This window comes from Carlito syrichta, unplaced genomic scaffold (genome assembly GCF_000164805.1).
Source record: "Carlito syrichta isolate Samal-C Ts95f unplaced genomic scaffold, Tarsius_syrichta-2.0.1 Scaffold138743, whole genome shotgun sequence".
Taxonomy (NCBI): Eukaryota; Metazoa; Chordata; class Mammalia; order Primates; family Tarsiidae; genus Carlito; species Carlito syrichta.
In genome coordinates, this window is record NW_007082839.1 from 681,111 (window position 1) to 694,853 (window position 13,743).

General features: G+C 38.6%; 1 protein-coding gene across 1 annotated transcript in view; it reads left to right on the top strand.

Annotated features, from left to right (window-relative positions):
• The window catches only part of SAMD3 (sterile alpha motif domain containing 3), a 51,379-nt gene extending 37,636 nt beyond the window's left edge, over window positions 1–13,743 (top strand). Inside the window, exons 7-10 of the mRNA XM_008049872.2 lie at window positions 10,305–10,505; window positions 12,511–12,682; window positions 13,168–13,250; window positions 13,459–13,743. Of these exons, the coding sequence (XP_008048063.1) occupies window positions 10,305–10,505; window positions 12,511–12,682; window positions 13,168–13,250; window positions 13,459–13,743 (741 nt within the window). The remainder of the gene's footprint in view (window positions 1–10,304; window positions 10,506–12,510; window positions 12,683–13,167; window positions 13,251–13,458) is intronic.

The following is a 13,743-nucleotide window of genomic DNA, read 5'->3' on the forward strand; positions in this document are numbered from 1 at the left end:
CTTCCTCTGTCACCCAGGCTGGAGTGCAGTGGCGCAATCAGATTACCGCAGTCGACCTCCTGGACTCAGGTCATCCTTTCACCTCTGCCTACTGAGTAGCTGGGACTATAGATGTGCGCCACCATGCCTGCTAAATTTTTTAACTTTTTTGTAGAGATGCGGTCTCTCTCTGTTGTTCAGGTTGTTCTTGAACGCCTGGACTCAAGCAATCCTTCTGCCTCAGCCTCCCAAAGTTCTGGGATTACACGTGTGAGCCACCGTGCCCAGGCTATTCTTATTTGTTTATTTCCTCCCCCCCAACCTGTCAGTTTTTGCCTCATGATTTTGAGGGCTCAGTTGTTAGGTGTATATAAATTTATAATTTTATGTCTTCCTGATAAGATCTTCTTCCCATGATAACATCTCCTTCTTTGTCTCTAGGAGAATTTTTTGTCCTAAAGTTGATTTTGTCTGATATTGGAATAGCCACTCATTCTTTCTTTTGGTTGCTGATTACATGGTATATCCTTTCCCATGATTTTACTTTCAATCTGCTTGTGTATTTGAATCTAAAGTATGTCCTTTGTAGTGAGCTTATAGTTGAATCGTTAAAAAAATTAAATCTGCTTTTCTTGACAAATCTTAGTAAGTAAATAAATACAAATATATACACATAAATACATAGATGTAAAATTCAACCTGCCAGTTACTTAATGTAATTCCCAATAAGGTAGGATTTATGCCTACTGTTTTGCTATTTGCTTTCTATGTGTCATCTCTTTTTTATTTTTTATTTTTCTTTCTTTATTGCTGACTTCTTTTCTGTTAAGCAGATATTTTCTAGTCTATGATTTTAATTTCCCTTGTTTCTTTTACCGTATTTTTAAAGTGATTTTCTTAGTGATTATTTTGGAGATGACAATTGAAATCTTAATTTATAATAATCTAGTTTGGATTATTAACAATCTAATTATAATAGTATACAAACTTTGTATCTATATAACACTGTTCCCACCCCTTGTATGCTGTTACTGTTACACAAATTACATTTTTATACATTGTATGCTCATTAACACAATTTTTTTTTTTTTTTTTTTGAGTTGGAGTCTCACTCTGTCACCCAGACTGGAGTGTAGTAGCTGCTCCCAGCCACCGCAGCCTCGACCTGCTGGGCTCCGGCGATCCTTCCGCCTCAGCCTTCCAAGTAACTGGAACTACAGGCACGCGCTACCACGCCCAGCTCATTTTGATTTATTGTAGAGATGAGGTCTCACCAAGTTGCCCAGGCGGGTCTCGAACCCGCAGGCTCAGGCAATCCACTCACCTCAGCCTCCCAAAGGCGTGGGATTACAGGCTGAGCCACCGAGCCCGGCTTAACACAGTTTTATAATTAGTTTCATGCAATTATCTTTTAAATAAGATAGGGGAAAGGAAGACAAACAGAAAACATAGTTATACCATCTCTTATGTTTACCTACAGAATGACCATACTGGTGCACTGTAATTTTTTCATGTGGATTTAAGTTACTAACCAACATTCTTTCATTTTAGCCAGAAGGACAACCTTTAGTGTTTCTGGTTAGAGCAGGTCTACTTGTGACCAGTCTCTCAGTTTGTGTCTGTCTGGAAATGTCTTAATTTCTCCCTTATTTTTGAAGGGTTGTTTGTTGGATGTAGAAGTTATTTAGGAAACCGTTTTCTGGCTTGGGATTTGGGTGTTCTAGTGTCTTGGTTAATGTGGTTTGGGCTGGAATTAACAGAAAACTCTGCCTCAAATGCCAAAACTATAAAGAAAGCTATGTTCTCATAGAATAAGAGACCCAGAGATAGATGAGTTAGGTACATGTCTGCTACTTACCAACATAGCCAGTTCTTTCCCTCTGTACAATGAAGAGGATTGTCCTCCTCTTTCCCTTGACGTTAGGTATGGTTGTGAGTCTGGCCAGTGAAGTGTGAGCAGGAGTGACGTGTGCACTCTCGATCCAGTTAGCACTTCCCCATCATCTCCTTTTTCAGCAGTGACGAAGAACATTCTCGATGATAGAGCCATGTCCTTGGGTGAGGAAAATGAGGATCACGGCCCCAGGATGGACTTGTCGCTTGAGTGATCAGCTTGTTGCTTTACAGGCATGAGGGTCTTGCCTGTCCCGAGGAGGACCGGGGATTCCAAGCACAGAGTGTCAGGCTCCAGATCTGCTTCTCGGCGGTTCTCCCGTCCCGGTTCTGGCTTCGTGAAGTGATGGAAGCATTTCTGAGGATCTTGCTAATTTTGCCATCCTCCTTGGTGATTCTACAACCTGTGCCTTTGGGCTATCTTTAGGGTGGGGAAATGTGTGAGAGGTATTGCCCTAGGTTATAATAGAAAAACTTAGAATTTAGGGAAAATTATTTTGCTGTAAGTATTTTTTTCCAGGGCCTCAAAAGAAAAATAGATTATCTCCATCGTGACCTTAATTTTTAAAATATTTCTCTGAGTCTGAAACAGGGAGGTGAAAAAAACCCTAATATTTTGCCTTATTCTGATGTGAAATATTGTATCAAACATAAGCTGGAACATTGTGACAACTTCTTTAGAGAGATTAACTTGTGTCCTTCTTTTTTACTCTATATAATGTGCAGGACAGTGACACAGGGATTTAATAAATACTTTTAGGGTGTCCTTGTATCTCAAAGCCTTTCAAGTATTTGCTTAACTAATTAATTAATTGACTAACTACCAGGCGTTAAATTACTAACATTATACTTTTATTTCATTTCTCTCTGAAGGCATTTTTCCTATTTATTGGGTACATACATACCCCATAGCTTTGAAAGCCAAAAAGTAGTATGTTGTGTTAGCTTTCTTTGACTTAGAAATAAAAAAGGAATTAAAAGCTGTGCAAAAACTATCCAGTGAGTCAAGTATTAAGAATATTTACTAAGTCTCTTAAGGCATCTACTGTTTTTTAATTTTTTTTAAACGGGGCCTGACACATAATGATTTATTGTACAAATACTAATTATTGTTATAGTCTTTTCCGCAGATGTTTCTCTCATGGTACAAAACTGAAGAAGACAGCAAAAGTTGAAGACAAATCTGACAGCTAGTTTTATTAGAATGCAATTACTGTCATTAGCAGGTGACAAATTTACTAACACTGAAGTTTTACAAGTCAGCTGTGCACTTGGAAACTCGAGGCAAGGTTGCACGGGTGAAACTTTGTGTGCTGACTGACTGCGGCACGTGCCTGAATGCTAAGCTAAGAGACTGTTCAAGTTTCATAGGGGAAGCGTCATTTCCAAAGTCAACGCTTGATGACAATAGAATTGAAATGAAGCAGCTGAACGTAGTGGCTCATGCCTATAATCCCAGCACGTTTGAAGTCTGAGGCAGGAAGATCACTTGAGCCCAGGAGTTTGAGACCAGCCAGAGCAACATAGCGAGATCTTGCATCTACAAAAAAAGCCCCAAATTTGCCTTGTGATGGCACATGACTGCAGTTCCAGCTAATCAGGAGGCTGAGGCAGAAGGATCACCTGAGCCTAGGAGGCTGAGGCTGCTGTGAGACGTGATTATGCCACTGCACTCCAGCCTGGGAGACAGAGTGAGACCCCAACTCAAAAAAGAAAAGAAAACAGCCGGGCTCAGTGGCTCAGCCTGTAATCCCGTGCCTTTGGGAGGCTGAGGTGAGTGAATTGCCTGAGCCCGCGGGTTCGAGACCCGCCTGGGCAGCGAGACCTCATCTCTACAATAAATCAAAAAAAAAAAAAATCAGCCGGGCCTGGTAGCACATGCCTGTAATTCCGGCTACTCGGAAGGCTGAGGCGGAAGGATCGCCAGAGCCCGACAGGTCGAGGTTGCGGTGGCCGGGAGCAGCCACTGCACTCCAGTCTGGGCGACAGAGTGAGACTCCAACTCAAAAAAAAAAAAAAAGAAAACAAAACAAAAAAGGATGATTGGAATTGGTTATGAGGATCTAACACAGCACTATCCAATTGAAATATAATATGAACTATATACGTAATTTTAAATTTTCTAGTAGCAGAAAATTTTAAAAAGTAAAAAGAAACAGGTGGAATTAATTTTAATAGTATCTTTATTTAACCCAATATATATACAATATTATCATTTCAACACATAATTATAAAAAATTGTTAATGAGATAGCTTACTCTTTTTTTCATTCTAAATCTTTGAAATTCAATGTTTGCAACACGAATCTCAATCTGGGCTGTCTCTAAAAACAATAAAAATTAAAAAACGTTGTAAAAGCTGGGCATGACAGCATATACCTGTAATCCCAGCTACATAGTAAGACTGATTCTGTGAAAGATAAAATTAAAAAGTGAAGTCGGGCTCAGTGGCTCAGCCTGTAATCTCGCGCCTTTGGGAGGCTGAGATGAGAGGATTGCCTGAGTCTTGGAGTTCGAGACCCGCCTGGGCAACTTGGCGGGACCTCATCTCTACAATAAATCCAAAAAATCAGCCGGGCGTGGTAGCGCACGCCTGTAGTTCCAGCTACTTGGAAGACTGAGGCGGAAGGATCGCTGGAGCCCAGCAGGTCGAGGCTGCGGTGGCCGGGAGAGGCCATTGCATTCCAGTCTGGGTGACAGAGTGAGGCTCCAACTCAAAAAAAAAAAAAGTGAGCCAGGTGTTGTGGCACACACCTGTAGTTCCAGCTACTTGGAAGGCCAGGAGGGAAGAGTGCTTGAACCTGGGCTGCAGTGAGCTATGATCATGGCATTTTACTCCCTGTCCCTAAAAGTAAAAATAAAATTAAAATAATAACAATAATTTTCTAGGAATCAATTTGGCTATGCTTGGAAGCCACTGTTGACTATTGGCCACCATAATGGGTGGCTTAGATAAACACATCCTTCCATGAATTGGAGAATGTGTGAGATGACACTCTACAGAGAATACCCTGGTTAGCAGGGAGCATGACCGGTTATTTGCTGCTGATGGCCAGTAGCTATAGTCCACAAATCTTAGGTATGGGACCTTTTTTTTTTTTAACACAGTGTCTTTAAAGTAGATTTCTATAGTGTACTTATAAGGATACAATTTTCATAACAAAATAATTTCTTTGCAAATGTATTCAGATTGCAAGATATAGAACAAACATGTTTAATAAAAAGTCAAGATGAGTTTTTATTCATTTCTAGGAGGGAAAAAAAAGCCCTCTTGGCTACATTTTTCACCATGCTGTATCTTACTGCTTTAAAAGCAGTCTCATTCTGTTAAAACCTCAGAAATACTCTCCTCCTTATTTCTGTTCCAGCTGTCAGCTTGGCCTAAAAGTTGGGAGAGCGGAGCTCTGCTATTTCAGCCAGCCTCTAGGAGATCATTGTGGTGGCAGAGTGGAGGGTTCACGCTGCACTGAACCCATGTGTTAAAGAGTACAGCATGCGTTCTTAATCCAGTTTGTTGGGACCCAACTTGAGTGAGCGTTCTGGTTAACTTAGGCTGATTCCTTTGAAGTCACAGTTCTCGCAGGTGATTCCTACACTTTCTGCCAGTGTGTTCCTAGGCCAGGAGTGATTTCTTCTTTGTTCCTCCCACCATCTTTGCCTACGGAAACTGACCTTACAGTCGGTTCTGCTGCAGCTACTGTTCTGTAAGATTCAGACATTTCTCAGCCTCTAGTTCTCTAATTTCAGGGTGCACTGCTTAAGAAATCCACCTTTCAAAACAAGGTCATCCTTTTTGGAAAAGTGCACAGTTGCTCTTACAGAAACCCCATGCCTGGCCAATTGCCGTGCTGGGAAAAGTCACTTCCCCTTTGAGTGTCTCAGTTTACTCATTGGTAAAGTGAGGGGCATGGACCAGACGATGTCTTAGTTCCTTCCGGCTCAATCACTATCAATATATCTAACAGGTTGCGTGCGGTGGCTCATGCCTGTAATCCCAGCATTTTCGGAGACCAAGGCAGGAGGATTGCTTGAGCACAGCTGTAGACCCAGCTACTCAGGAGGTTGAGGCTGAAGGATCGCCTGATTGAGGCTGTCTTGAACCATGATCATGCCACTGCACTCCAGTCTGGGTAACAGTGAGATCTAGATGCAAAAACAAAACAAAACAAAAAAATACAACCCCCTCATCAAAACTCAATACACTTAACAATACACAAAAAAGTAAAAGGGTGAGAAATTTAAATTCTGATGTAGTCTTCTGATAAGGAAGTTCATTTCAGTCTAGAATACAACCTACCAACACTGTAAATTCCATTATTCCAATCAGGTAGAAGTGCCCTAGAAACTTGACTTTCACAATTAGGTGGGAGCATTGGAGGAAGTAGGAGGACTCTATATATGTGGTAGTCTCTAAATGTCACTATCAGCAATTACAGAACTTATACTATATGAAGTAGAGGAAAGCTGTTTACATAACTAAAGCATGTCTTTTTTAAATTAGAGTTTTTCTTACTTCAAAAGATGTCATCGCTGGAGTCCAGCAGGTCGAGGCTGCGGTGGCCGGGAGCGGCCACTGCACTCCAGTCTGGGCGACAGAGTAAGACTCCAACTCAAAAAAAAACAACAAAAAAATGTCATTCTACACATTTGAGACATATAAAAGCCTATGTGTGTGTATCTATAAAAATAGCATACATGTAATTTTTGAGACAAAATGCACATGAGGATTGGAACTGCAACACTGCCAATACCACCTTGTATGTCCGTGTTTTCCTTCCCTCTCCCCCGCCCCACCTTTCATCATTGCCTCTAGAAGTCAGCAATAGTCTGAGTTTTATGTTTATCATTCACTTGTTTTTAAAAATAAATGCATTTTGCCACAGATGCATGAATTTGTAATGACTGTAAAGCTTAGTTTTGCCTGTTTTTGAGCTTTACAAAATGATATGAAAACTATATGTTGTCTTTGATTATTTTATTTTTCTCAGTGTAGTGTCTCAGATTCATCCTGGCTGTTAAGTTGAACTGTATAGTTTATTCGTTTTCCCACTGGCTTAATAATCTATTGTGACAGGCATCTGTGGTTTATTTGGCTATTTTTCTGTTAATGGACATGTTGATTTGTTCCCAGTTTTGGCTGTTACAAACCATACTGCTGTGATCATTCTTGTATGTGTGGCTTGATGCATGTGTGAAGCTTTTTCAAGGGTTTATATTTAGGAGTGGAATTGTTGGCTCATGGGGTCTGCAAATACTCAGCTTTGTAAGACGGAGCCTAATTATGTTCCTGGACGGTTGTGGCCATTTAAACTCCCTGAGCAGCAATTACTGTTTTCTGATTTATTCTCCAGCAACCACCTCCCCAACCCTGCTTCCAGTCTATTGGGGATAAAATGGTATCTTATTTCCTTCTAATTTTCATTGTAATTATTAGTGAGGTTGGTCATCTTTTCATATTTATGAAGTAGTCATGTTGCCTCTTCTAAAATGCCTGTTCATATCATTTGCCTATTTTTCTACGAGGTTGGCCTTTTTCTTATTGTTTGTAGAAATCCTTTATATATTCTGTATTCTACTTCTTTACTAGTTACATCTGTTGTAAATATCTTCTCCCAGTTTATGCCTTACCTTCTGCATTTCTTTCTGGTATCTTTTGACAACAAAAGACAAGATTGCAATTGCAATATAACTAGATTGCCGATCATTTCTCTAATGATTACACCTTTATGAAATCCTTTTTCACCTTGAAGTTGTAAGACATATTCTTACATTTTCTTTAAAAGTTTTTTTTTTTAAGTTTTGCCTTTAACATTTAATTTCTTAAATCATGTAGAATTTTTCCCATTATGGATAAAACAATTCCTTGTTCATTTTACATAATAGTCTTTCTCTTCCCCAGGGATTTGTGATGCTACCTCTGTTGTTTCCACAGCTCTGTGTCTAGAAGCTCTGTTGCTTTCCACTAGTAAAATTATCTAACATTGTGTGAATACCACCCTTTTCTTACTTTCATGGCTGTAAAATGTCTTGACACTCCCCCACCACTGCCTTTGAGCTTTTTAATCTTTCATATGATTAGAATCAGCTTGCCAAGTTCTGATTAAAAATTGTTAGTTTTTTATGGTTTGGGGATTTTGATATAAATAATGTTGAATCAATAGCTCCACTTGGAGAAAGGGGAGTTCCTTATATTGAACTCTGTCTAAATAGAAAGATGATAGGTTATCCATTTATTTAGGTCTCATTAATATTTTATAATAATTTTATAATTTTCTCAATAAAGATCTTGCACACCTTTTGTTAGTTTTATTCCTAGATGCCTTACAGGTTTTTTTGCAATGGTAAAAAATTACATTTTCTGTTAGTTAGCATATTTTTCATGTATTCAGTTGCTCTGAAAAACTCAGTTACATTGTGCATGCATCATTTTAAGTTTTCTCTTGAATGATCACATCATCCATGAGTAATGATAATTTTGTTTCTATCTTTCCAATGTTTATACCTTTTATTTCTTTGTTTTATCTTGCTACTCTGGTTAGGATCTTCAGTATAAGGCTGAATTAGAGGGTAATAAAGCATCTTTGTCTTGTTTCTAATTTTAAAATAATTATTTTAATATTTCACCATTAAAAATTGTTAGGTCTAGATTTTTGGTAGATAATAATACAGGTCTTAAAAATTTCTGATTTTTGACAAAAGTTTTTTTTTCTTTAATTGTAGATAAATATTTAATAAAATGCTCTTTTGCATTATTTGAAATGGTTTTATGATTTTAAAAATGTGTATAAGTGTATGAGGTGCGAGTGTAATTCTACTATATTGATAGATCGCACAGTGGCAAAGTCAGAGTTTTTAGTGTGTTCATCACTGGAATAACATGCAGTGTACCCAATAAGTATGAAATGGTCATATTTTTTTCATCTTTAATTGGTTAGTGCAGTCTATGATATTTACACTTGTTTAGCTAATCTAAGCAAATAATAGAATTGTTAACACACTACATTTCTCAAAATCTTCTTCCTTTCTACCCCAAATCTTTCTATAACTGTGGCTCCCGAATTGAGATTTCAGTATGATAATATGTGAAATGTAATGGGTAAATCAATCATAGTCTTTTAGTTTACCGTAGTTAGTTCCCTTACCAGTGTCAAACCACCATTGCATTTCTGGAATAAACTCAAGTTAGCTGTTCCTTGTTTCTAATGTTTGCAACTTTGTCCAGGATTTTTTTTCAATTAAAAAAGGTAGATTTATTAAGGAAATGATACAGTGTGAAGAGCACAACAGGCAGGACAATATGAGAGTATCTGCTGTCTGCTGCCTGTTCATGATTCTTATACTGTTCTTTCAAGTTTGAGGATCACTATCATACAAGCTTCATAGAATAGGTTGAAGAGTATTCTTTTTTTTCTTGAAAGAATGTACATACATTTGGAACACTTTCAAAAGTTTAGATTTTGTCTGTAAAACATTCAGTTCTCTCTTCATCTTCTTTGTGGAGACTATTATCTTCTAATTAAATTTATTACAGGATTTCTTTTCAACCTATTTTGATAAATTATAATTTTCTAGGAATTCTGCCACTTGACCTACGTCTTGCTAGTTAGTTATTCTGTGTTCACAGATAGTGGAATCTACCTGAATCCTTCCTAATGTGCTTGTCAAAGTCTTGATGTAAAAGCCTTTCAGGCTCCTTACCATCTTTTTTGTCTTTTACATGTAACATCTGTTCACATTCTGGTCAGCTAGACAGTTGATAACTTTCGTTTAAATACAGTTCAGCCAATCGTCCTCTCAACTAATTTTTCTAGAAAGTTCTTTTCCTTGTTTCCTCTAAGCTGATTGTCTTAGATTTGCAACAAGAATATGTGAGGTATTTCTTAGCCACCCCCACTCGACCCAGGCACCCAAATGTTTAGTAAATGAAATCGACAGTATGATGATTTAGCATTACAAAATACCCACTGCTATTATTTGGAATTTGGATTATGTGGCATGGTACTGCAGCTATAAAAAGGCACTGAAATAAGACAAAACCCATAACAAAACTTAAATTTAATAACTTTTTTTCTTGTTAACATCTTGTTTTCTAACATTGAAATGCACAGAAAAAAACAACATTCCTGTTAAGCGTGAACCTTTTAGATAATCTAGGTTTCCATATAAAAGGGCAATGTAGGAATTAAAGTAACTCCTTTAGATCTTTCAACGGATTAGATTGTCACTCCATGGTAAATAATTAACTATCTAATTTGTTTTCATTAAAGACTGTCCACTTGCTAACCACTTGCAAGGTCAGGTGTAACCATATATGGAGACGCTCACCTCAGGGGTGTGTTAAAAGTGCAATAACAGCCTGTAATTCAAGTTTTCATGACTATCAACTGCCACCCTAAACATGGAATTCACGGGTATTTTGAAAATACTTTTCAGGAAGAAGCTGTTTGCTTAGATTCTGAGGTAGATGAACATATTCATTGGTTCCAGCAAGAATACGTGAAAACGGAAAAGGACTGGAGAGAAATTGACAAGAGGATGAGCCAGACTTTGGAAATAAGAAGAAAGATGATTGGCAGCCGAACCCCTCTGAAGAACATTCTTAAACTGTTTCCTTTCTTAAAGTACCCTTATCAGGTATCTTTATTGACTTATAGTGCTATCTGATTATAGCATCCAAGTGGATTTTTCCTTCTCTCCTCTTGGAGTGGTAATGGGGCAGTGGGTGTGAATCTCAGGTGTGAGGCCTGAGGGCTACCACTAGGACCATTGGTGAGAATTTCAGGAAGCAGATTCAGATAACTGGCTGCCTTTAGTACTGAAGAGTTCCCTGTCATGGGACACGTTGCGTAGGTTGGGGGTGTCATCAGGGATATTTTGCCAGTTTGGGTCGTTTTCCCTTCATATACTTTTAGAAAATCAAGATAGTTTATTAAAGAACTGCTACTATGCATCTTTTCTCAAAATATATTTCCTTTCTGATCCCAAATCATTTCTTAAGTATTTTTAAAAATGTATTACAAGGCAGACAGCCAATACTCTTGCAAAAGTTACATATATATATAAAATTTACTTAAAGTGGCCATTCAAGGACCTTTACACAATTTTAGTGTAATTTTTAGCTGTGATGTGCAATGAAAGATTCATCAAAGTTTTAACCTGAGAACACATTTCAAAGAGAATTATGTGGGTGCAATCAATCAAATTAAACATGAGACGATTCTACATGTTTTTCTTCTACCAAAAAATCTGAAATAGGAATTTGCCTATAAGTATTATTTTAATAATACTGTCAGGCTGGGGCACAGTGACTCACACCTATAATCACAGCACTTTGGGAGGTCGAGGCGGGAGGATCACTCGAGCCCAGGAGTTTGAGACCAGCCTCCGCAACATAGTAAGACCTCATCTTTACAAAAATCACAAAACTTAGTTGGGTGTGGTGGCGCACCTGTAGTCCCAGTTACTTGGGAGCTGAGGTGGAAGGATTGCCTGGGTCCAGGAGGTCAAGTCTGTGGTGAACCATGATCATGCCACTGCACTCCAGCCTGGGTGATGGAGCGAGACCCTGACTCAAAAAAAAAAAAAAAAAAAGTCAGTATCAAACATCTGAGTGCTTACTATGCAACACCATGTTCTCAGTATTTTATATAGACTAATTTATCTAATCATCTCAGCAACTCTACCTTGGTTTTTATTTTCTCATAATCTTTGGGTTGCTAGGAAGGGTAATAGCCAGCAACCTCTGGAAATTAGAAATGTATGCCAAATTTACGCAACCTATAAAATATAGTTTTGAGGCCAAAATCTGTCAAATGGATAGTCTATAAACTCTCTAAATGTAGGGTGCATGTTTTAAATATCTGTAGTTCCCAAATTGCCGAGCAGAGTGCAGCCTGTGACACAGATGCAATACTGATTGTCTGGATGAGAAACAAATTAGTGGATGGTCGGTAAGGCTGCTCTGGGCATGGATGCCACAGCTCTAAGAGTTCATTAAGAGTGCAGCCTGCAAAGGGTTAGTGATTTCTACAGATAGGCCATGTTCAGCGGCCTTTCGGAGAACTGTCGGACTGAGTGAGAACCATCATGACCTGAGTGAGGACAGAGAGATTTCAGACTGAGACTGTTTCCTGTGCTTGGCCCAAGTCTCCCATGGTGGCCACCATATATCTTTTCCCCTATTCCCTCAGGTATTTCACTCTTTACATCCAAAATGTGGATTGGGGTATGGTTTTCACAATGACAGTACTTATTGAATAGAGCTGTCTATTGGTTGTTTTAAACAAAAGAATGAAATGTTTTTGTCTTCTCATGGGAAACCTTCTTAACGCAGCCCTGGGTAGCTGGGTTTTACAATGTATGAAACCCGTGCCTCCTAAGATGAAGGTTTGATTTTACTTGCAAATATCCAGTTATGAAACAGTCCCTAAGGGAAGACAGCAGCCTCTGCACCAAACCATTCCCCCTGCTTTTGCTCTGTCATTGTGAAAACTGGGTACTGGGAAGCAGGTTACAGGATGGCAGAAGAGGAGTTGATGGGTGGGGAGAGGCCTAACCGTGAACACTGGCCCTCCGTCACCTCCTTACTCAGTGAGCTCCTCCTTCTATTAATATATCTATTGCTTTCTTCTTTTATCAGATGTTCAAAGAATTTCAGCTTCTTACAAGAACAGATATTTATAAGAAAACAAGGCATATCTTGGAATCCTATTCAGAAAATATACTGACTGCTTTTTCAGTGGTGGACAATCCAATCAATATTGCACTGCAAGAAAAAATGAAACAGTATGCAGACGAAGACAGGTTGACATGTTAGTAACCTTGCGGACTGGGGTGATTCGGTCTCAGCTATCTGGGCAATTCAGGATATTTAGAAAAGCTCTGTTGTGGTAATACGGACAATTCGGTGAAAGAACTGGTGAGAAAGAAAAAAGAATTTTCAAATAAGTGGGGGAGTAGAGGTATCTATTTTTAAAGGACACTGGATATTGTACAATTATATTTAGGGAACGAGTCACCTGTTAATTCTATAATACCAATCACAAGGTGAAACATGATAAAATAATCCTGGCTGATGGCCAGTGAGTACAGCAGAGATATGAAGGGCAGACGTGAGATTGCAAATGTTTTATTAGAAGAGGATGTGGTTTTAAAAGGTTGTGAAACACCAACCTAGGAAGGCTAGTTTTTTTTTCTGTAGACAGTCACAACAACAAGTCCAGATGTTTTGACATTAGCTTTGCTTACAATTGCTAAAATCATATTTTTCCTTCAATGTAAATGTTTGCTTTGACAGATATGAAGATGACAGCCGCATGCTTACTCCTCCCGGATGTTTTTGGGGATGATCCCAGCCTTTTTGTCGTTGTGAATGGAAAGGTATGCTGTATATCAATGACCGTTAACATTCTTATGATAATTTGTTTAAAAACAGAATGGGGGTCTATTTTGAAGCATGTTTTGTCATATCTGCCAATAGGCTTAATTGCAACATGCTCATTTATTATAACATCATGGTTAAGTTCAAATACATTTTATTATTTAGCTCTTTTATATACCATGGTAGTGACTGCATTCTTTTTTTCAGGTGCGAGCGTCCACACCTGTGTTAAAAGTTAAAGACCCCTTTAACATCGGGATCTGTGAATTTTTTCTCTATCTAGAAAGAGAGAGGCTTGCCAAGGTGGGCGATTGTGTTACAGCTGTGGCCGCGCTCATAGCTGCCTTTCATGTATTTGGAATTCAGTGTCCAAAAAGACTGTCCCAAACGCTCAAATTCCTAGAAACGTTGATTTTTGATATACACAGTCCCTATTTTCCTTCTTTGAAAGAAAAGGAAAAGGAAGTATCACTTCACCACCCAACCACTTAA